This window comes from Nerophis lumbriciformis, linkage group LG18, assembly GCF_033978685.3.
Source record: "Nerophis lumbriciformis linkage group LG18, RoL_Nlum_v2.1, whole genome shotgun sequence".
Lineage (NCBI taxonomy): Eukaryota > Metazoa > Chordata > Actinopteri > Syngnathiformes > Syngnathidae > Nerophis > Nerophis lumbriciformis.
The window spans coordinates 25,363,916-25,388,183 of record NC_084565.2 but is presented as its reverse complement, the minus strand read 5'-3'; the positions used below and the strand labels follow the sequence as shown (position 1 = coordinate 25,388,183).

The 24,268-nt window shown below is 38.2% G+C and overlaps 1 protein-coding gene across 4 annotated transcripts in view; it reads left to right on the top strand.

The window, feature by feature from the left end:
• celf5a (cugbp, Elav-like family member 5a) overlaps positions 1–24,268 on the top strand; it is a 691,759-nt gene that overhangs the window by 519,580 nt on the left and 147,911 nt on the right. For 3 of the 4 annotated variants that reach the window (XM_061977892.2, XM_061977891.1, XM_061977889.1), the window contains exon 4: positions 14,756–14,884. In XM_061977892.2, the coding sequence (XP_061833876.1) occupies positions 14,756–14,884 (129 nt within the window). The remainder of the gene's footprint in view (positions 1–14,755; positions 14,885–24,268) is intronic. The other variant, XM_061977890.1, reaches the window with a different exon arrangement.

Here is a 24,268-nt window from a genome sequence, read left to right as displayed (position 1 = left end):
TGGCAGATATATATTTGCAAGGGCATTTTCATATTGAGTGTGACAGTATACTGTCATAGTGAGTCAAACCTAATTTGTGTATTTGCAAACCTTACAAACACAACTGAGTCTAGTAAAACTCACATGGATTCAATATTTTAGGCATTTTTAGACATTTTGCATGTTTGGTTTAGGAAGTATGATGGAATACATTTGTATTGCTTTTTTCGCATTATCTCTGGATTCTAAGAACATTATTGTCATATTGATTAAAAAACTACATTTTGTGTTTGCAAGCCTTAAAAAAGTATATTTTCCGAGTAAAACTCACAAGAATGCATTATTTCAGGCATTATTAGCCATTTTGCATGTGTGGTTTAGGAGTTATGTTTAAATAACTGTCATATTGAGTGTGGCAGTTATACTGTCATTATGAGTAAAACCTAATTGTTGTACCAAAATACCCGATTCTGGTAAAACTCACATAGATTTAATATTACAGGCATTTTTAGACATTTTGCATGTTTGGTTTAGGAATTATGATGGAATACATTTTTATTGCTTTTTTCGCATTATCTCTGGATTCTAAGAACATTATTGTCATATTGAGTAAAAAACTACTTTTTGTGTTTGCAAGCCTTAAAAAAGCATATGTTTCTATTAAAACTCCCAAGGATGCATTATTTCAGGCATTATTAGCCATTTTTCATGTGTGGTTTAGGAGTTGTGTTCAAATACTAAAATAATAATATTTAAAGAGAGACTAGATCTTGTGAGACGAGGTCGGCCGACCCCGGAAGCGAGTTAAGTTGTCCTGGCGGTGAAATGGTTTGCCTGCCACTTCCACTCGAATCAACCAACTTCGAGCGGTACCAATGGCTTATACGGCATCAAATGGCCATTGCAAATTGTAAGTTTACATTTTTTTTTTCACATTCAATATGTTTTTTACAATTATTTTAGTTTTGACGGTATCACGCTCGATGCGGGTTTGTTGATTTTTAAATGCGGAAATGTGTGTCGTGAAAAACTGTCCGACCGGAACTCTAATAACTAAAGTTCCTTGGGTGAATAATGTAAACTCACTACGCCGGTATGTTTTAGCGCTTTCATGGTGAGTTTACTGACAGATATAAGTAAGAACTTTGCACTACTTTATATTAGAAATGGCAACAGCGAAGGATGAATGTCCCATAACAAGAAGATAGAGAAAAAGAAGAAGCTTATCGACTACAAAGGCGGAGGGGCGCAATTTCTTTGTTTACTTACTACTAAAAGACAAGTTGTCTTGTATGTTCACTATTTTATTTAAGGACAAACTTGCAATAAGAAACATATGTGTAATGTACTCTTAGATGTTTTGTTAAAATAAAGCCAATAATGCAATTTTTTGTGGTCCCCTTCATTTAGAAAAGTACCGAAAAGTTTCGAAATAATTTTGGTACCGGTCCCACCAGTTATTAATAATAATAATAATAATAATAAAAATAGTATATCACCATTACTGCATCTTTTTTGACTTTGTCGATTTTTTTTTTTTTTTTTTTTTTGTCCTGTCCAGCTTCTCAGGCAAATCATATAGTTGATGTAGATGCCCATGTCGGCTGTTCAGATTTACTTTACAAAAGAGAAGTGGAGGATACTTCTCTTGTTGCTTTATTTGTATTTGACTTTATTAAATGTATTTATATTATCATTTAGTGCAGCCGGGCCGGAGCAGGAGGGGATAGAAAGAGAAAAAAATGAAGACAGAGGGGGAAATTGTGGGGACAAGAGGGGGATTAGACAGAGAGACAAAAACAACAACAGCAAACACAACAACAACAACAACAATAGAGCAACATCAGCAAATACGACATGTACAAATATGATGTAAAAGTAATAGCAAATAAGCAGTTATCGAAAATAAAAAATAATACAGAAATGACAATGAGCATTATTACACTAGAGATGGAGCAATACAAGTACCAATAGAAATGGCGCTATTGATAATGAACAATACCAATACTTTACCTTTATTATCAACAATACAGTTGTTCAAATGCAACAATACATATACGTAATGATAACTTGAGATACGAAAGAATGCAGAAAAATGGAGGGGGAGAAAGAGAAGCAACCTACATTAACCTTGTAGATTGTTATAGTAACAATAGGTTAAGCTTTGTCCATGTGCCATGTGTTATACCCAGTTTACCCTAGGGCAGGGGTCGGCAACCTTTACCAGTCAAAGAGCCATTTTGACCAGTTTCACAAATTAAAGAAAACAATGGAAGCCACAAAAATCTTTTGAAATTTAACATGAAATAACACTGCATACAACGTTTTCTTTTGCTTTATGCTATGTATAAAGCAAGGGTCTCAGACGCACGGTCCACACATTAATTAGAAAATTGGATGTTAGTGCGGCCCGCAGGTTTTTTATGAATAGCGCTTGAAAGCGTCATTCTTGTCAACCCTCCCGATTTTTCCAGTAGACTACGAATTTCGAGGCAACTATTCTCTCGAGAGTACCGTGAAGGTACAGCATTTAACGTCCACTTCAACCGGTGTGCCAGCCCAGCCACACGGTGTATGGGGCTTCTGCTTGCTCTCGTAAGTGACAGCAAGGCATACTTGGTCAACAACCACACAGGTTACACTGACGGTGGAGGTATAAAAAATGTAACACTCTTACTAATAATGCGGCACACTGTGAACCCACACCAAACACGAATGACAAACACATTTCGGGAGAACATCTGCACCGTAACACAACATAAACACAACAGAACAAATACCCAGAATCCCATGCAGCCCTAACTCTTCCGGGCTACATTATACACCCCCGCTACCAAACCCGGCCCACCTCAACCGACGCACAGAGGGGGGGTGATGTGTGAGGGAGCAGGGTTGGGGTGGGGGCGGGGTTTGGTGGTAGCAGGAGTGTATAATGTAGGCCGGAAGAGTCAGGGCTGCATGGGATTCTGGGTATGCAAGAATGCAGCTGAGCCGCATCAGAATGATCAAAGAGCCGCATGCGGCTCCGGAGCCGCGGGTTGCCGACCCCTGCCCTAGGGCAACAACGTTAATATATGTTTGATGCAACGTGATTATGTGCATGAGTGTACGTATGCATATGTACTTGTATATGTACAGAATGTGTATATGTGTTTGTACAGTGAATGTATATGTACAGAATGTGTATATGTGTTTGTACAGTGAGTGTATATGTACAGTATGTGTATGTGTGTGTTTGTCGATTATTAATAATCGCACCTTACATTATAACAATGAATTGAAAGGAACAACTCTAAATAATCGACAAAGTCAGAAAAGATGCAGTAATGGTGACGTACTGTATGAGTGTATAGTGTAGAATAGTGTGAGTGGGGGCCAGTGGGTTTTGTTGCACTTTTAGCAATAGTTACTGGTTACTTACAGCCTGGGGTGACTATTTTGCTATTGCCGTGCACGTGTGCTTGTGTAATAAAACACCGGATCAAAGTCAGTCAGAACTCCATCTTGTTCTTGAAGGAGCAGCGGTAATGCAAGTGGTGGCAACATCGTGTGTGTGTGTGCGTGGGGCTTTACGTCACCTGTCCTCAATATTTATATTCACCGCATGCGGCACGAAGAAAGGACCATCCTGTCCTTTTATTTTCCAGTTCATGGCTTTTCCTCTATACGTTTTTTTTTTTTTTTTTCTCAGATAAATGCCCTCCAATCCACACTGACACATGTCACATTGCATCACTACCATCTTGATACATGGCCTCTGATCCTGCCACTTGCAATAAGGAGCGAGCACCAGGGACGCCCCTTACCCCCCCCTAACCCACCGAGCCCACCCCCACTCCCTCGATAACACCGTGACACGCTTGATTATTTTATAGGTGCATCATTGGTGCTGTCCGATGCGTGCACACTGTGACAATGTGGGTCAGGGAGCAAGCAGTATGACACTGTGTTAGTCACAGGTAGTGATGGGTATGAGGAGATGATTTTTTTAATCTGCAGTGGATCTCAAACTTTTTTCACCAAGTACCACTTCAGAAAGCACTTGGCTCTCCAAGTACCACCCTAATTATCGACATTAAAATGCAGTAGCATATCAGGCCTTAGTAGTCATCAAAAACGGGCAGCACGGTGGAACAGGGGTTAGTGCCTGTGCCTAATAATACGAAGGTCCTGAGTGGTCCTGGACGCTACAATATAAACAAACGTCATTGGTGGATCTACACCTAACATCGACTGTAATGATACCAAGTACAGGAGCGTTTCTAGTCAATACTACTATGATTACATCGATATTTTTTGGCATCACAAAATCATCTTTCGTTTTTTTTTTTTTTTAATTATGTTTATAAACTGGGCAGCAGGATGGAACAGGGAAGGTAGTCCTGAGTTCAATCCCGGGCTTGGGATCTTTCTGTGTAGAGTTTGCATGTTCTCGCCGTGACTGCGTGGGTTCCCTCCGGGTACTCCGGCTTCCTACCACCTCCAAAGACATGCACCTGGTGATAGGTTGATTGGCAACACTAAAATTGGCCCTAGTGTGTGAATGTGAGTGTGAATGTTGTCTGTTTATCTGTGTTGGCCCTGTGATGAGGTGGCGACTTGTCCAGGGTGTACCCCGCCGATCGCCCGATTGTAGCTGAGATAGGCTCCAGCAACCCCGAAGGGAATAAGCGGTAGGAAATGGATGGATGGATAGTCATCAAAAACAATGCAGAGGTTTTATTTAACGAGTACCCTATTTTTTGGAGTATAAGTCGCTCCGGAGTATAAGTCACACCGGCCAAAATTGCATAATAAAGAAGGGAAAAACATATATAAGTCGCATTTTTTGGGGAAATTTATTTGATAAAACCCAACACCAAGAATAGACATTTGAAAGGCAATTTAAAATAAATAAAGAATAGTGAACAACAGGCTGAATAAGTGTACTTTATATGAGGCATAAATAACCAACTGAGAACGTGCCTGGTATGTTAACGTAACATATTATGGTAAGAGTCATTCAAATAACTATAACATATAGAACATGCTATACTTTTACCAAACAATCTGTCACTCCTAATCGCTAAATCCCATGAAATCTTATACGTCTAGTATCTTATGTACCGTATTTTTCGGAGTATAAGTTGCTCCGGAGTATAAGTCGCACCGGCCGAAAATGCATAATAAAGAAGGAAAAAAACATATGTAAGTCACACTGGAGTATAAGTCGCACCGCCCGAAAATGCATAATATAGAAAGAAAAAAACATATATAAGTCGCACTGGAGTATAAGTCGCATTTTTGGGGGAAATGTATTTGATAAAACCCAACACCAAGAATCGACATTTGAAAGGCAATATAAAATAAATAAAGAATTTTATGAATAACGTACACTGAATAAGTGTACGTTATATGAGGCATAAATAACCACCTGAGAACGTGCCTGGTATGTTAACGTAACATATTATGGTAAGAGTCATTCAAATAACTATAACATATAGAACATGCTATACGTTTACCAAACAATATGTCACTCCTATTCGCTAAATCCCATGAAATCTTATACGTCTAGTCTCTTACGTGAATGAGCTAAATAATATTATTTGATATTTTACGGTAATGTGTTAATAATTTCACACATAAGTCGCTCCTGAGTATAAATCGCACCCCCGGCCGGCCCAACTATGAAAAAAACTGCGACTTATAGTCCGAAAAATACGGTATGTTTAATATTTTTGTATTATTTTGGATAATATTTCATGTTTTTGACATTTTTTGTATTCATTTTTTTTATATTGAAACAGACTGTAAAAAATGAGCGATGTTCTTGTGTTGTTAATATTCAGTGTTTTATTGTTCATAGTTAATCATGTTAATCCCACATTCTTTATTTCCATGTACACTGTAAGTCTCTCAAAATTCCATTCCATTTTTTGAGGTGGTCTGTCATTACATTTTTAGTATTATATATATATATATATATATATATATATATATATATATATATATATATATATATATATATATATATGTTTTTTTCTGTTTTTTTTTTTTCTTATCGTCTCATTTTCATCAGAGGAAAATAGGTTGTTGACGATATCTAAGACGAAAATTATTAGTCAACGAAATGAACACTGTATGCAACAAATGTATCGAAATATGGGACCGTTTAAGAATATATACCCGATGGGGTTGTATGGTATACGGGTATTAGTATAGTACCGCAATACTAATGAATTATATTCGGTACTATACTGCTTCTAAAAAGTACCGGTCCCCCATGTCTTCCCGTGTCATGCAGACAAGCATGTTGCAATGCACAATCACGGAGTACTTACAAGCACAGTGTGTAGACAGAAAAGGGAAAACGGACGAAAAGGTGAAGTTATAACACTGAAACTTCCCTAGGAAGAAGTGCTTTAAGACGTCGCCAACTCGCTAGCGGATAATGTCTGTCCGCAGTCAGCAGTGTTGTAACTACTCCAAAATCACTAATTCTTGTCTCCACGGAGACATATCAAGTAGATTTGTTTCAAACATCATCCCTGTAGGATGGGTGATGGCTATTCATGCTTCAATGCACACCAGAATCATGACGATGGGTGTGGTAGAAAAAGTCTCAAGTAAACAAAGTCTGATCAAGACTTCATTATACCCGATTGTGACCCATTCAAGTGATCATCTTGACTTTCAACACACTTCAAATAAGCGAATGAAGTCGATACTTAGTCAACAACCATACATGTCAAACTAAGGGTGGCCGTATGAACAATGCCAACACTGTCATAAAAATGTGCCATATAGTGAAACCACACTAAACAACAATGACAAACACGTTTTGGGAGAATATTTGCACCGCAACACAACATAAACACTACAGAACAAATTCCCAGAATTCCCTGCAGCACCAACTCTTCCGGGACGCTACAATATAAACAAACGCCATTGGTTGATCTACACCTAACATCGACTGTAATGATACCAAGTACAGGAGCGTTTCTAGTCAATACTACTATGATTACATCGATATTTTTTGGCATCACAACATCTTCTTTTGTTATTTTTAAATGTAATTATGTTTATAAACTCAGGAAATACGTCCCTGGACACATGAAGACTTTAATTATGACCAATGTATGATCCTGTAACTACTTGGTATCGGATTGATACCCAAATTTGTGGTATCATCCAAAACTAATGTAAAGTATCAAACAACAGAAGAATAAGTGATTTTTACATTTTAACAGAAGTGTCGATAGAACATGTTGAAACAGAAAGTAAGCAGATATTAACAGTAAATGAACAAGTAGAATAATAGTTCATTTTCTACCACTTGTCCCTCATAATGTTGACAAAAAAATAGAATGATAAATGACACAATATGTTACTGCATATGTCAGCAGACTAATTAGGAGTCTTTGTTTGTTTACTTACTACTAAAAGACAAGTTGTCCTGTATGTTCACTATTTTATTTAAGGACAAACTTGCAATAATAAACATATGTTTAATGTACACTAGCCAATAATGACATTTTTTTGGTCCCCTTTATTTAGAAAAGTACTGAAAAAAATGTTGGTACCGGTACCAAAACATTGGTATCGAGTCAACACTAATACCCGATATACGTATACCAGTACCAAATCCCTACCACTCTAAACAAGAGACACTGTTTTGTTACAGTTGGCGTGTGCACATTCATTTGAAATTGTTAAAGGGGAACATTATCGCCAGACCTATGTAAACGTCAATATACCATACCATACCAACTTTATTTATAAAGTATATACCTTGATGTTGCAGAAAAAAGACCATATATTTTTTTAACCGATTTCCGAACTCTAAATGGGTGAATTTTGGCGAATTAAACGCCTTTCTAATATTCGCTCTCGGAGCGATGACGTCACAACTTGGCGTCACATCGGGAGGCAATCCGCCATTTTCTCAAACACAGAGTCAAATCAGCTCTGTTATTTTCCGTTTTTTCGACTGTTTTCCGTACCTTGGAGACATCATGCCTCGTCGGTGTGTTGTCGGAGGGTGTAACAACACGAACAGGGACGGATTCAAGTTGCACCAGTGGCCCAAAGATGCGAAAGTGGCAAGAAATTGGACGTTTGTTCCGCACACTTTACCGACGAAAGCTATGCTACGACAGAGATGGCAAGAATGTGTGGATATCCTGCGACACTCAAAGCAGATGCATTTCCAACGATAAAGTCAAAGAAATCTGCCGCCAGACCCCCATTGAATCTGCCGGAGTGTGTGAGCAATTCAGGGACAAAGGGCCTCGGTAGCACGGCAAGCAATGGCGGCAGTTTGTTCCCGCAGACGAGCGAGCTAAAGCCCCTATCGACCCTAGCTTCCCTGGCCTGCTGACATCAACTCCAAAACTGGACAGATCAGCTTTCAGGAAAAGAGCGCGGATGAGGGTATGTCTACAGAATATATTAATTGATGAAAATTGGGCTGTCTGCACTCTCAAAGTGCATGTTGTTGCCAAATGTATTTCATATGCTGTAAACCTAGTTCATAGTTGTTAGTTTCCTTTAATGCCAAACATACACATACCAATTGTTGGTTAGAAGGCGATCGCCGAATTCCGTGTCGCTGGCTGTCGTGTCATTTTCGTCGGTTTCGCTTGCATACGGTTCAAACCGATATGGCTCAATAGCTTCAGTTTCTTCTTCAATTTCGTTTTCGCTACCTGCCTCCACACTACAACCATCCATTTCAATACATTCGTAATCTGTTGAATCGCTTAAGCCGCTGAAATCCGAGTCTGAATCCGAGCTAATGTCGCTATAGCTTGCTGTTCTTTCCGCCATGTTTGTTTGTGTTGGTTTCACTATGTGACGTCACAGGAAAATGGACGGGTGTTTATAACGATGGTTAAAATCAGGCACTTTGAAGCTTTTTTTAGGGATATTGCGTGATAGGTAAAATTTTGAAAAAAACTTCGAAAAATATAATAAGCCACTGGGAACTGATTTTTAATGGTTTTAACCCTTCTGAAATTGTGATAATGTTCCCCTTTAAGCTCTAAGCCGTAGTTTTTAAATGTCATTCCGTCCTAGATCAATAAAATCTCCCTGGTGTTAACAAAAGATTGAGTTCATTGTTTGAATACAATTTGTTTAAGGGGAAAAAACTGTGATTTATGTTTTTTTTTTGTTTTTTTTTGTACAAATGTTCTGCTTTCTGGAGTTCACACAATAAATAATACCTGATCAATCATTTCTTTGAACGCTCGTTTTGCAGAAACTATCTGTACGAAGGCAAAGTTGTTTTTTGTGTGTGCTTCTTCTGCCAGCCTGCAGAGTAGTACATCAGTAAACACGACGTGTCAGGTCAAGGTAAAGATCAGATCCCCGCTGCGCTTAACAGAAGTCGGCAGCGTGCGGGGCCTATCTATTGAAAAGTCAGCGTTATTCACCACGCCATGTCTCGGCAGTCGCTCCCTGGCAGGATAGAATAGACGGGGCTATTGTTCAGCTGAGCGGCACGCTGAAATATTTCTCTGGCGACACAAAAAACCACTGGATCAGCAGCAATTAGTTGAGGAGTAAAAAAGAGAGAGATAAAGAGTGGACGGCAGTTGGAAAAGTGCGGGGTGGAAAATGTAGAATCAGCGTTGAGAAAAGAGAACGAGGAGATGAATAGCGGTGGGCGGTGCGAGGGTGGGTGGGTGGGGGGGTAGTTAAAAAAAAAAAAGCAAGGTAGTAAATGGCAGAGAGGAGCATGAGTTTGCAGCTAGTAGAGATCAGGGAGAGACTGGAGGTCCATGGAGGCATGTTTCCACCAAGTGGTACAGTTTGGTTCAGCCCGCCACGGTTGGAAATGGTAAACCTTGATCTGAGGTCACAGCTGCTTCTGAATGCAACACATTTGCACCGAAAAAAGGATGAATGTGTTCTTTTTCTGCTGCAGGAGAGGAGATATTGATAAAGATTGTAAAATTAGCAGAGGGGTTTAAAATACCGTATTTTCCGGACCATAGGGCGCACCGCCGATGAAGTCAGGTCTATTTTCATACAAAAGGCGCGCCGGAATATAGGGCGCATTAAATGGGTCATATTATTTTTGGTTTTTTTCTAAATGTAAAACCCTTCCTTGTGGTCTACATCAGTGTTTTTCAACCTTTTTAGCCAAGGCACATTTTCTGCGTTGAAAAAATCCGGAGGCACACCACCAGCAGAAATCACTAAAAAAACGAAACTCAGTTGACAGTAAAAAGTCGTCATCGCAATTGTTGGATATGACTTTAAAGCATAACCAAGCATGCATTACTATAGCCTTTGTCTCAAAGTAGGTGTACTGTCACCACGTGTCACATCACGTCGTATGAGTTTTTTGCTGTTTTCCTGTGTGCAGTGTTTTAGTTTTTCTCTTGCGCTCCTATTTTGGTGCTTTTTTTTTGGTATTTTCCTGTAGCAGTTTCATGTCTTCCTTTGAGCGATATTTCCCAGATCTACTTTGTTTTAGCAATCAAGAATATTTAAGCTGTTTTTATCCTTCTTTGTGGGGACATTGTTGATTATCATGTCAGGTTCGGATGTACATTGTGGACGCCGTCTTTGCTCCGCAGTAAGTCTTTGCTGTCGTCCAGCATTCTGTTTTTGTTTACTTTGGAGCCAGTTCAGTTTTAGCTTCGTTCTGCATAGCCTTCCCTAAGCTTCAATGCTTTTTCTCAGGGGCACTCACCTTTTGTTTATTTTTGGTTTAAGCATTAGACATCTGTTTCCGACATCTACAAAGCAATTAGCTACCGGCTGCCACCTACTGAGATGGAAGAGTATTACAAAGTGACTCTGCTGAGTTTTAGACAGCACCGACACTCAACAACAACACATCATTTGCGGACTATAATTACTGGTTTGCAAAAAAATATTTTTAACCCAAATAGGTGAATTTAGATAATCTCCCACGGCACACCAGACTGTATCTCACGGCACACTAGTGTGCCGCGGCACAGTGGTTGAAAAACACTGGTCTACATAACATGTAATGGTGGTTGTTTGGTCAAAATGTTGCATAGATTATGTTTTACAGATCATCTTCAAGCCGCTTTCCGACAGTCGCTTCGGGATGTGCCGTTTTGTGGGCGGTCTTATTTGCGTGCCTCACCTTCGGCAGCGTACTCTCCCCGTCATCTTTGTTGTAGCGGTGTAGCGTTCAAGGACGGGGGTGGAAGAAGTGTCAAAAGATGGAGCTAACTGTTTTAATGACGTTCATACTTTACTTAAATCAATAACTGAGCAGCATCTTCTCATCTGGAAACAACAACAAGGCCGAAAATGTGTCCCGTGAAAAAACGTCCGACCGGATCTCTCTAATAAATAATGTTCCTTTGGTGAATAATGTAAACTCACTACACCGGTATGTTTTAGCGCTTTCATGGCAAGTTTACTGACAGATATAAGTAAGAACTTTACACTACTTTATATTAGAAATGGCAACAGCGGAGGATGAATGTCCCATAACAGGAAGATAGAGAAAAAGAAGAAGCTTATCGACTAGTGTGTTGGCACAAAGGCGGAAGCGCAGAAATTTTCAGTACTTAATCCCAAATACAGATCAGAAGGTAAGAAAAGTTGCTTTTGCATAATATTGCGAAACAAAACGCCAGGGAATATGTCTTACCTTAATTATACACACACCATAATAATACTCGTATGGTGAAGCACAGTACAATCCATCATGCGGTGCAGCTTCATAGCTTACCAAAGTTGCACTTAAACATTTTGATAGATTTTTGAATGCCGAGTGTAACTGAGCTTTGATTGATTGATTGATTGATTGAGACTTTTATTAGTAGGTTGCACAGTGAAGTACATATTCCGTACAATTGACCACTAAATGGTAACACCCGAATAAGTTTTTCAACTTGTTTAAGTCGGGGTCCACTTAAATTGATTCATTTTTTTATGTAAAATAAAAATGTGATAACAAAACAACAGTAGTTTTTACGTAAAGAAAAACTGGCAGCTCAGTCGACATAATTTTACTGTTAAAAAACAAAAAAACTTTTGTTTTTTTCAATTTACAGCAATATGCTGTAAAATTCACCGTAAATTTTACCGTAAAACCTATTGTTATTTTTACAGTGCACAGTTGTTTTTTTTAATCCAACAAAATAATACACAATAATACCATAATAGTACAATTCCAATTCAAAAACCAAACCTGGCCCAGCAACATTCAGAATAGCAATAAACAGAGCAATAAAGAGGACACACAAACATGACACAAAACAATCCAAAAGTAGTCAAAAAAAAAGAATAATATCAACAACAGTATCAATATTAATTAGAAATCCCTCATTGACAATACCGTCAGAGCCATTTATAAAAAAAAATTAAAAAAATACTGTAGAAGTTGCTACCTAGCAACTAGCTGACACGGCACAGGTGCCAAGCGTGCAGTTTATAGCAAGGTTTTAATGTACATAGAATTCCTCAAAGTTTCTCCAGCAGGACATGACTTTTCAGCCACCTCTGTAATCTCTCTCCCCTCCTGTTCCCGGTCGCTTACTGTTAAAGACAACAGATGATTAGCTTAACTCGTACCACCTGGGAAATCTAATCACCTGTCAGCTGTGTCTCGCCGTCGGCACTTGCCCCGCCCCTATCTGATGGTGCTCAGCCCTCAACACCATAGACAGAGGCGGTGACCTTCGCTCCTGCAGGCAGCGCTGGCCACACCTCCTTCCACAAATACAAACATTTTAAAAATGAACAATAATCCATTTGCAGTAATATGCTGTAAAATTCACCGTAAATGTTACCGTAAAACCTATTATTATTTTACAGTGCACAGTTTGATGGATATCAAGCTGTGAATTCATAAATCAAGCAGATATTTTAAGTATTTTAATTGTATTAATTTTAACAAAAAAAAGTGTTTGGAAAGTATGAATTTATAATATTTGTTGCAATATTGGATAATATTGAAGTTTAAAATGTATGCAATTTAATGCAGTACATATTTTTATTCTGTCAAAAGAAAGAAGCGACACATTTAGTATATAAAAAAAGTACTTTTTTGACACATTATTTTTGGGCATTCGCGGGACATATATAATGATCTGGGCCCCCAGGCTTTGAGTTGGATACCTGTGACCTAATTGTTAAATTGTTTATTTAGGATCCCCATTAGCCGACGCATCAGCGGCAGGCTAGTCTTCCTGGGGTCCTCATTAAAACATAAGTTACAATAACATACTCAACATACCTAATGTGTAGACTGTGCATAGCGGCTGTTGGTGGGATCCCGAGAGGCAGAGTAGGCATGTAGGAAATGTGCCAGGAGGACGTCCTTTTAATACAGACCTGGGCAAATTAAGGCCCGGGGGCCACATGAGGCCCGTTAAGCTTTTCAATCTGGCCCGCCGGACATTCCTAAATAATTTTTTTAGATGTTTAAGATGGAAAGTGTAGCTGCCATTATGATGTGCAGTGATGTTTTCTAATGACCGTAAGTCTTGAACTATACAAAGTATTTCAATGGTTGGAATCTGCATGATATACTAGTTACTATGGTCATCTAATTAGTTACTATGGTCATCTAATTAGTTACTATGGTAATCTACGTCACAGCAGCTCAGACGAGGAACCAAGTAGTGTGGGTGGGAAGCGTTTCACAACAAAGTTCTAAAGCTTAGTGATATATTGTAGGTGGGTTTATTTTGTACCCTTCGCGTTCATATGTCGCTGTTTGTTGCATTTTTGTTGCGTTTCACTTGATTAAAAAATATGTCGATTGAAAAGGGATGTGACATTCATATTTTGTCAATATTCAGTGTTTTATCGTTCGTAGAAAAATTTAAAATTCCATTATGTTTTTTTAAGGCGGTCTGTCGTAACATTTTTAGCATTCAATCAGACATTATTGTGAGGTTTTGTATTAGTGTCCCTAAAAATAGATATACCGGCCCCCAGACACATTTTTTTCTCTAAATGTGGCCCCCGAGTCAAAATAATTACCCAGGCCTGCTTTAATATGTACCAGGCAGGGGGAAAAAAAGGTAATACAGGTCTAGCTGAAACTCAGAAAACAACTGAACACTTTGGCATACAGAAGATACAATGAACCAGCACTGAAGGAGGTAACTAGGTGGACCTAAATAGAACTAATTAACAATGTAGAATGGGTGTGCTGGCAGGACATGAAACAGAAAGTAAAAGTACTGCAAAACACGGAAACCAAACTGAACGCAATGAAATGGCGAACATAGTCCAAACTGTCATGTGGGCTATTGACACCTAAGAGCATAAACTTGTACTGAAAATGTCAATGGTTTCCTTTTATTTAGTCTCTGAATGTACTGAACTCCCGTTTCCATGCCAGTATTGTATTGAGCAGAATAACAGAGTGGCTGTAGCTCAGCATCACACGGCTGACATCCTGCAGTTCTTTTATGGAGCGCACTTTAGCCTGTTGAGACCGAATCGACATTAGAGTAAATGCATACTTGCATGCCGTACAAGCGTACAAAATCCTTTTGAACCCTGAATGTGTGTAAAAACCTCCAGTGACCACTCTCGTGTCCCCACTAGCTGCAGCTCATATGGGAGGAAGCCACCAGATTAAAACAATCAGTCTTTTAAAAAAAAAGAGATATACACTGTGACCCACATCTGACCCAGTCCCAGATAGAGTAATTGTGCAATTGTGTTGTTTTGTTTTTTTCAATCCACAAATGTCCGCCGCCCCTGCTTATTTGACCATTTTACTTGATAATACAGGTCTAACCGAACCCGTCTTTTTGTTTGTTTTCTTCTTTTTTTCTTCCAGAAGACAGGAAGTTGTTTGTGGGAATGCTGAACAAACAACAGACCGAGGAGGATGTTTACCGCATGTTCGAACCCTACGGAGTTATCGAGGAGTGCACGGTTTTAAGGGGTCCTGATGGCAACAGCAAAGGTAGGCGTCATGACACACTTGTCAACAAGGATTTAGGTCACGGGCGCAGTCAAGTGACGGCGTCAGGGAGCGTCTCTGTCATTTAGGAGGGGGATGTATGCAAAGTATGCACTGCATATAGGTCAAATCGCCTTTTCATCCTCGTTATAACAGTTTAATGCAGTGCTTTTTGATGGTCTAGAATGGGGATTCTCAAACTCTGGTGCGCCAAAGAATCACTCGATTAAAGTACAGTGTTTTATGTTCCTCTATTTAAACACAGTGTTACTGTTTAAACCAGGGGTGTCAAACGTAAGGTTTTATCCGGCTGAGTTTGCTAAGTATAAAAATGAGCCAAAAGTTTTGAATGAAAGAAACTGCTGTTCTAAATGTGTCCACTAGATGTCGCAATAGCAATTATTTGTATCTATGTAGATGATGCTACATATGTAAACAAAATAAACCACATGATGTTAGTACATAGGGACGGCGTGGCGCAGTGGAAGAATGGCCGTGCGCGACCCGAGGGTCCCTGGTTCAATCCCCACCTAGTACCAACCTCGTCATGTCCGTTGTGTCCTGAGCAAGACACTTCACCCTTGCTCCTGATGGGTGCTGGTTAGCGCCTTGCATGGCAGCTCCCTCCATCAGTGTGTGAATGTGTGTGTGAATGGGTAAATGTGGAGGTAGTGTCAAACTCTGAGTACCTTGAAGGTAGAAAAGCGCTATACAAGTACAACCCATTTATCATTTATCATTTACATCAGTCGAGGCAAATGAGCAAACTACATAAATAACCTGCAATTTGATTTTTATTTTTTTTTAATCTTGATCAGTGTTGGGTTAGTTACTGAAAACCAGTAACTAGTTACAGTTACTAGTTACTTTATTTCAAAAGTAACTCAGTTACTAACTCAGTTACTTACACCAAAAAGTAATGCGTTACTGTGAAAAGTAACTATTTAGTAACTTCTTTTTTTTCCTTTTTTTTTAAGGCTCCCATTAATGCCCTTTTAGCCTTCATTTCAGTACTGTTATTGCACTGGAGAATAATACAATCTGTTGATCAACTTGACATGCATTTGCATCACTGAACTCAGAAAGCAATGTGGTCTACATACAACACACAAAGACAAAGATATGTTTCAAAGGTCCAATTTATTTCAGGCCAAAACAAATTGACAAAACTTTTTTAAATAGCTGCAACATAATGGCACTTTAACTTTAAGTAGATAGGATCTTTGATCCAAGACACAACTTACATTTAATTAAAATGTTATTTTCTTTGTGCTCGACAAAAGAAAAGTATTGAGAATGTCTCCATGTTAAGAAACTCAACTTCTGGCTTCACCATGATGTCTTGTTAGTTGTTATGAGAGTAGCGTATGTGTCTGTGTGTGTGGCCCTTTAAGATATGACAGCATGTGAGGTGAGTGACGTCAGTGAGTGAGTGGGCGAGAGAGGTGAGGGACGGCGACAGTGAGTGCGTGCAGGTGCTCTAGCTTGGTGGATGGCTGCGTCCAATAAAGTCACAAAGTTGCAACAAACCGCCGGCCTCGTCATTCACCCTCAGCTGTAAAGACCCACGTCCGGGTAAAGTGAAGGTCTGGAAGCCCCTCCCCGCTCCCACCCACACAAAGCACGCCTCTTCTTTTCCTTGTGACACAGAAGGACAACACCGCAGCGCTGCAATAAAACACACCCAGATCTTCTGTTTCTAGCCGATACTACATAAAAAATAACGTAAAATTACGCAGTAACGCATCATGTAGTAACGGTAACTGAGTTACTGAATATAAAAAATAATGCGTTAGATTACTATTTACCACCGAAACTAACGGTGTTACCTTATAACGCGTTAGTCCCAACACTGATCTTGATAGATTGAAAAATAACACCAATGAGTTGACTGATGAACATTATCACATAATTTATTCAGAAAGTATAAATGACGACAAATAAAGTAACATGTAAGTGTAAAAAAAAAAAAAATTATGATTTGTACATTTTCAGAATGTGCTTGTTCTATGTTTTTAACAAAGAAAACAATCTGAAGTTATTTTTAAGTTATCGTGCCGTGATTTTACCAGTCCGGCCCACTTGGGAGTAGATTTTTATCCATGTGGCCCCCGATCTAAAAATTAGTTTGTCACCCCTGGTTTAAACTGTGTGTCATGTTACAGTGGCCAAAAATATTAGATATACTTTTTTTAAATAAAACCTCTGCCTTTGTTTTTAATGAACACTCAAGCCTACTATGCTACCTATTTTAATATTGGTCATAATGGTGGTACTTTTCTGAGGTGATACTTGTGGAAAAAAGTTTTGGAACCACTGGTCTAGAAGGCGTTAGGTATGGATGAAAAAATACGAATTCACAAAAAATCATTTGAAAACTTAAAAAAAATAAAAATAATATGCACAATTCAATTAAAAAGTAAATTCATTATAAAACTTCTTGCGTTGGCATCTCTTGTGCACTCCACCCTTTGGGTCACCTTACAGATTTTCCACTGGATTTTTTAGATATTACAACATTCCAAAACGTTTTGGTAAAGACATGCTTTTGCCGATTTGGATCGATCCCGCTTCTGACACCAAAGGGACGGTGATGAATAAAGACCTGACATTGGGATCAATGCGGGAGCCCCACTGCAGAAGTCGCTGAGGGGATGCTTTTTTTTCCCCCTTCACTACCGTTTAAAAATATAAATATAAAATATACCACATTTTCAACCCTTGCGCCGCACAGCAGAAAAAGGACAGCGCCATTTATCAGTAATTGTAATCACATACAGTAACAGTGAACACGTCATTTTAAAATGCTGACTTAGCCATCTGAAAGTCTTCTCTCAGCATATAGAGGTATTTCATATCTGCAAAAAGAAAAACAACTTCTGCGTGGCAAAGCCAAGATTTCAATCCCGCACTGTCCTCATTTTATGCAAAGCTAATGTTAATGTGGAGCCGTTTTTTTTCGTGTTGTTGTGTGGTGACAGCAGAGAAAAGACACCTAAATCCCTTGTTTTTTTTTGTTTTTTTTCATGTATTAATGTGTGTCTTATAACATTGGGCATACAATTGTATTAGCAGGCTGTGACTGTAAAAGCAAATAAAAAAATAAGTACAAGATTTTAATAGAAATGTGTGCTGCTGCAAAGCTTACTTTTATGGTCAGTGAACTTAATACAGTATATCATAAATAATTACAGGATGTCTGGGGGGATACATTACGGCCATCTACGACTATGCATTTCTATTTATAAGCGCACACAGACACATGTAATATGCAAATAAATGTTTTGTAAGCACCTAAGATATTACCTTAAGGATAACCTTTGGGTTTATTAAACAGTTTCAAAGGCAGATGGCGTTTAACTTCCCTATATTGTTGCTACTGTAGTTCCCAAAACAAAACATTGTTCATCATCTGCTGGACCTTATAATTATACCTCCCCGGGTCTGTCCACCCCGGTGCACAATTAGATCAAGTTCGGCTCCCCACGGATGCAAAATCAAAACAGGCTGGAGCCAAACAATGCCATTTAGATGAACGTTTGACATTAAGTTTAAATTGGGCTATAATGTGCAAAAAATGCAGTATGAATGCACTATGCATGCCTGTTGAATTTGTTCCAATTAGGATTTTGGAACAAGGTTATTGTGGAGTTCCTAATAGTGTTCATCATAAAGAAAAATGTTGTTAAAAGAAGCAAAAAAAAAAGAAAAGAAAAGAACATTGTTGCTGCTGTGTTGAACCTGTCTTTATAGTGAAGTGGAGCCCTCTGAACACAATCGAGTTTGCAGTGACAACTTTCTTATAATCTGTATGAATTTATAAATAAACTGTAAAAGCTAGTGATGTGTGATACCATTATATATATATATATATATATATATATATATATATATATATATATATATATATATATATATATATATATATATATATATATAGTATATGTTAATATATATTTGTATGTTTATCATACAGTATATCTAACATACAGTATGTACAGTATCTAAACGTGTGTGTGTGTATGTATATATATATATATATATATATATATATATATATATACATACACAGTATATGTATATATACAGTATATGTATATATGTATGTTAATATATATTTTTATGTTTATCATATGTATATCTAACATACATATATATATATATATATATATATATGTATATATATATATATATATATATATATATATGTATGTATGTATATATGTATGTATATATATATATATGTATATATATATATATATATGTATGTGTATATATATATGTATATATATATATATATATATATATATATATATATATATATTTATGTACACAGTATATGTATATATATATATATATATATATATATATATATATATATATATATATATATATATATGTCTTAATAAGGTTATCCAAAAAATAGTGCTCGATACCGTAGTAGAGCGCAATATATGTATGTGTGGGAAAAAAAATCACAAGACTACTTCATCTCTACAGGCCTGTTTCATGAGGGGTTCCCTCAATCATCAGGAGATTTAGGAACCCCTCATGAAACAGGCCTGTAGAGATGAAGTAGTCTTGTGATTTTTTTTCCCACACATACATATATATATATATATATATATATATATATATATATATATATATATATATATATATATATATATATATATATATATATATATATTTATGTACAAAGTATATGTATATATATATAAATAAATGGGTTGTACTTGTATAGCGCTTTTCTACCTTCAAGGTACTCAAAGCGCTTTGACACTACTTCCACATTTACCCATTCACACACACATTCACACACTGATGGAGGGAGCTGCCATGCAAGGCGCTAACCAGCACCCATCAGGAGCAAGGGTGAAGTGTCTTGCTCAGGACATGACGAGGTTGGTACTAGGTGGGGATTGAACCAGGGACCCTCGGGTCGCGCACGGCCATTCTTCCACTTCGCCACGCCGTCCCATATATATATGTTAATATATATATATATATATATATATAGTCGAGGTTACTGTGGTTTATACGTTATCCGATGAAATAGCCTCTGTGTTTTTTCCTGACCTAACATGTATATATATATATATATATATATATATATATATATATAGTCGAGGTTACTGTGTTTTATCCGTTATCCGATGAAATAGCCTCTGGGTTTTTTCCTGACCTAACATATATATATATATATATATATATATAGTCGAGGTTACTGTGTTTTATCCGTTATCCGATGAAATAGCCTCTGGGTTTTTTCCTGACCTAACATATATATATATATATATATATATATATATATATATATATATATATATATATATATATATATAGATAGATTTACACATGTCATTTATACATCTATTCAGTAATATGTGTATATGTCGTGATAACACATAATAGTTCTATACTAAACTCATGCAGCCATATTTAAAGCATTTTAAATCAATTTATTTTGTTACTCATTTTTTCACAAATGTTATTAGTTCCACATTTCATCTTCCTGTACCTGGATAGTACTTGACAGCAGCATTGAAGGACTCCACCAAAGATATCTGTCTCGCCACACCACCAGAACCTGACTTTGTGCTGCTCTGACTGCACTCTCCCGTTTGCCTCACAAATGCTTCGTATTCAGAGTTGTGGTTCACCCTGAGGTGGTTGACAAAGTTTGTTGTGTCGCCACGACTCTTTAATGCTTTTTGACGTATGTCACACATAGGCGCTTGACTGTTGGCAGCGCTGTAATAGCTCCACACATGGCTCTGTTTGCGATTCGCCATAGTTTCAACACAAACTGAGCAAAGAAAATGTAATCTCACTACACCGGTATGTTTTATTGCTTTCATGGCGAGTTTACTGACATATATAAGTAAGAACTTTACACTACTTTATATTAGAAATGGCAACAGCGGAGTATGAATGTCCCATAACAAGAAGATAGAGAAAAAGAAGAATCTTATCGACTACAAAGGCGGAGGTGTGCAAATTTTCAGGACTTATGTAGATCCCAAATACAGTTTAGCAGGTACCAATAGGTCAGAAAAGTTGTTTCTGAATAATATTGCAAAACAAAACGGCAGATAATATGTCTTACCTCATACAAACAGCATAATAATACTCGTATGTTGAAGCACAGTCCAATCCTTCATAGCTTACCAAAGTCGTATTAAAACATTTCGATAGATTTTTGAGCGCCGTGTGTAATGTTCTATATTTTCAATGGGACATATAAAATGTTGGTGTTGTTTGAGTCATATTGCAGTCCACACGTATCTCTTATGTGTGACTGCTATCTACAGGTCACTCTTATCATTTCACCATTTACCAAATCAAATAGCGTCCAGGTCGGTAAGCACAACCAAAATTATTCCTTACATCAGGCACACTGTTGAGTTTTGAGAAAATGAAAGGGTTTTAAGTGCGCCTTATAGTCCGAAAAATACGGTAGTTCTCGCCAATCGCGTATAGTTTGGACAAGAATCACTGATTCAGTTTGTAGAGGTTGCCCTCTAGTGGGTTTTTCAGACCACCACAGACTGCCAGGAATTCAGGATATAACAGTTTTATTTTACTTCAATGGTGCAAAGTCTTTTGCGTTTCAGCACAGTGTCTTTTCTGCGTCCGTGTCTCTCAGCATCACCTCCAACTCCAACCGCTTGTTTCCTCACGGCTGCTGCTAATAAAGGCGACAGGTGATTAGATAACAGGGCCCACCTGGGCCATCTACGCACCTGTCGCTGTCTTCGAGGCCGGTCCTGACTCACCCCGTTACACGGCAGGCCCGCAGGCCACACCCCCCTCCACATAGTTATTTTACACTATAAATCCATCCATTTTCTACCGCTTGTCCCTTTTGGGGTCGCGGGGGGTGCTGGAGCCTATCTCAGCTGCAATCAGGCAGAAGGCGGTGTACACCCTGGACAAGTCGCCACCTCATACACTATGTTCCTGTTAATAATATGCATTACCTCAAATAACTAAACGCCAAAGTCTCACTGTAAAGTAAGTGTAAGCAATTGCTAAATAGTATTGAGATCTAAACTTTGCTGAACATCAGGGAAACAGCTAAATTTAAATAAACAGTCACTACGTTTCCATGAACTACATTCGTCTGATTTCTCAAATAGTTAGTTTTTGGGGTTTTTCAGATCATAGGACGCAGCGGATGACGAGGCACACTGCAGATGAGCGGGTTTATTCAGGTCTATGTTCATAAAGCGCATGAAAGGGGTCAAATGATGATTGTTTTCTAAATGTAAAACACTTCCTTGTGGTCTACATAACATGTAATGGTGGTTATTTGGTCAAAATGTTGCATAGATTATGTTTTACAGACCATCTTAAAGTCGCTTTCTGACTTCTAGCCGTCATCTTTTGTTGTATCTGTATTTTTTAGCCCTTCCATAGTGAGTCTACTGACAGATATAAGTTAGAATTGTATGCTATTTTATATTAGAAATGGCAACAGCGGAGGATAGAGAAAAAGAAGGAGGTAAATGACTGCGGTGCGGACTTTACTGATGGAAGAACTTACATTTCCGGGACTTATGCAGATCCCAAACACACATCAGCAGGTACCAATAGGTAGGTCTTTCATAATATTAATATATATATATATATATATATTGAGACTGTCAGGTTCAAACACTGATGACATCTATTAAACAGACGAGAAGCAAGGAATCATACAGACACTCAATTGAGGAGAGACGTGTTTTGGGCTGTACTCTAGTTACAGATCCGAACGACGTTCTAAAAGTCCAGCCCACGTGTTTCCACTATTTATTTGGGAGGTCCCTGGTTACATCGCTGAAGCTGTCGCTGAGGGAAGGGGGTAATCTCGACAGCTCCAGTTAGACACAATATATGATCGCCTTGTCTCTGCTCTGTCTGCGTCACGGTACTCGATGTTCGGCCTTGGCAGTCAGCAGGCTGATTCTGGAAACAAACACTGATACGAGACTGGCTTGCAAACTTTTGGATTGCCAGCTTTGCACAGACAAAGAAAAACAAATTCAGCACAATTGATAATAACTATAGCAGCGGCCCTTAAGCATAAGAGTTGTGTGATTATATATACGTAATTATTCTAACAGAAACACAGTACGTCTAACTATGGTAGCCGTAATGCTCTGACAATCATTGAAGTGTTCAATCAATCAATCAATGTTTATTTATATAGCCCTAAATCACAAGTGTCTCAAAGGGCTGCACAAGCCACAACGACATCCTCGGTTCAGAGCCCACATAAGGGCAAGGAAAAACTCACAACCCAGTGGGACGTCGATGTGTTGCAGTTTCGTAGTTTACCAAAGTCATACTAAAACATTTTGACATTTTTGAGCGCCGTGTGTTATGTTCTACTCTATGTTCTTAATGAAACATCAACATGTTGGTGTTGCTTGCTTTCGGGTACTTGCTCGTTTCATTTTATTGACTCGGCTTCAACCTGCAGTCTACACGTATCTCTTACTGGTCACATGTGACCAGTAACAAAATGAGAGACTTTTAAGTGTGCCTTACAGTCTGAAAAATAGGGTAAACTTTTATATTATATATGATATAAGCGAACTGCTTGACAACACCGATAAACAAGGACTGTCCATAAAACGTCAGTCAAATACAGACTTACCCTTGCACAAATAATGGCTTAATGTTCATCTCGTGGACCCAACCAGATGAAGAAATGATGTGCCTCCAGACTTTTTTTTTACTTCTTGAACTCCGTGTGACTGTCGAAAGATGTGTTTGCGACTACATACTGCAGTTTAAAAAGTCCACTTTTTGATGTTGGATCTTTTAGATCTTGTAAAAAGTCTTTCTTCTTGAGAGTGTGAAAACCCACTCCATCACATTCCGCTACATTTTGATGATTTCTAGCTTTTATATGTGCCTCTCAACCTTCAAAACACCCTGGCATCTGTGCAGCTGCTGCTTAATGAACGGACGCGATTGAATTGTTTGATTCACAAGCGAAAAACCCCAAATGTTGAAAACCAGCAATACGCAGCCATTATTGTCTAAATAACTGGAGTAACAAGCATCATGGTCTGGGGTTGCATAGGTGCTGGTAGTGTAGGGATCTGCATTGTATTTTGATTGATCCCCGACATTTCTCTTGGTTGTAGTAGCAGTTTATTCTGATGATAGCAGATATATGTTTGCTTAATACCTCCCACATCCAACTTTCGACGTCTGCAGACTGACATGTTTAAAAGTGTGAAATAATAAACATAAAAGTATACCTGATGACAACAGACATATTAAGTTAAGTACCAATGATTGTCACACACACACACGAGGTGTGGCAAAATCATTCTCTGCATTTGACCCATCACCCTTGATCACCCCCTGGGAGGTGAGGGGAGCAGT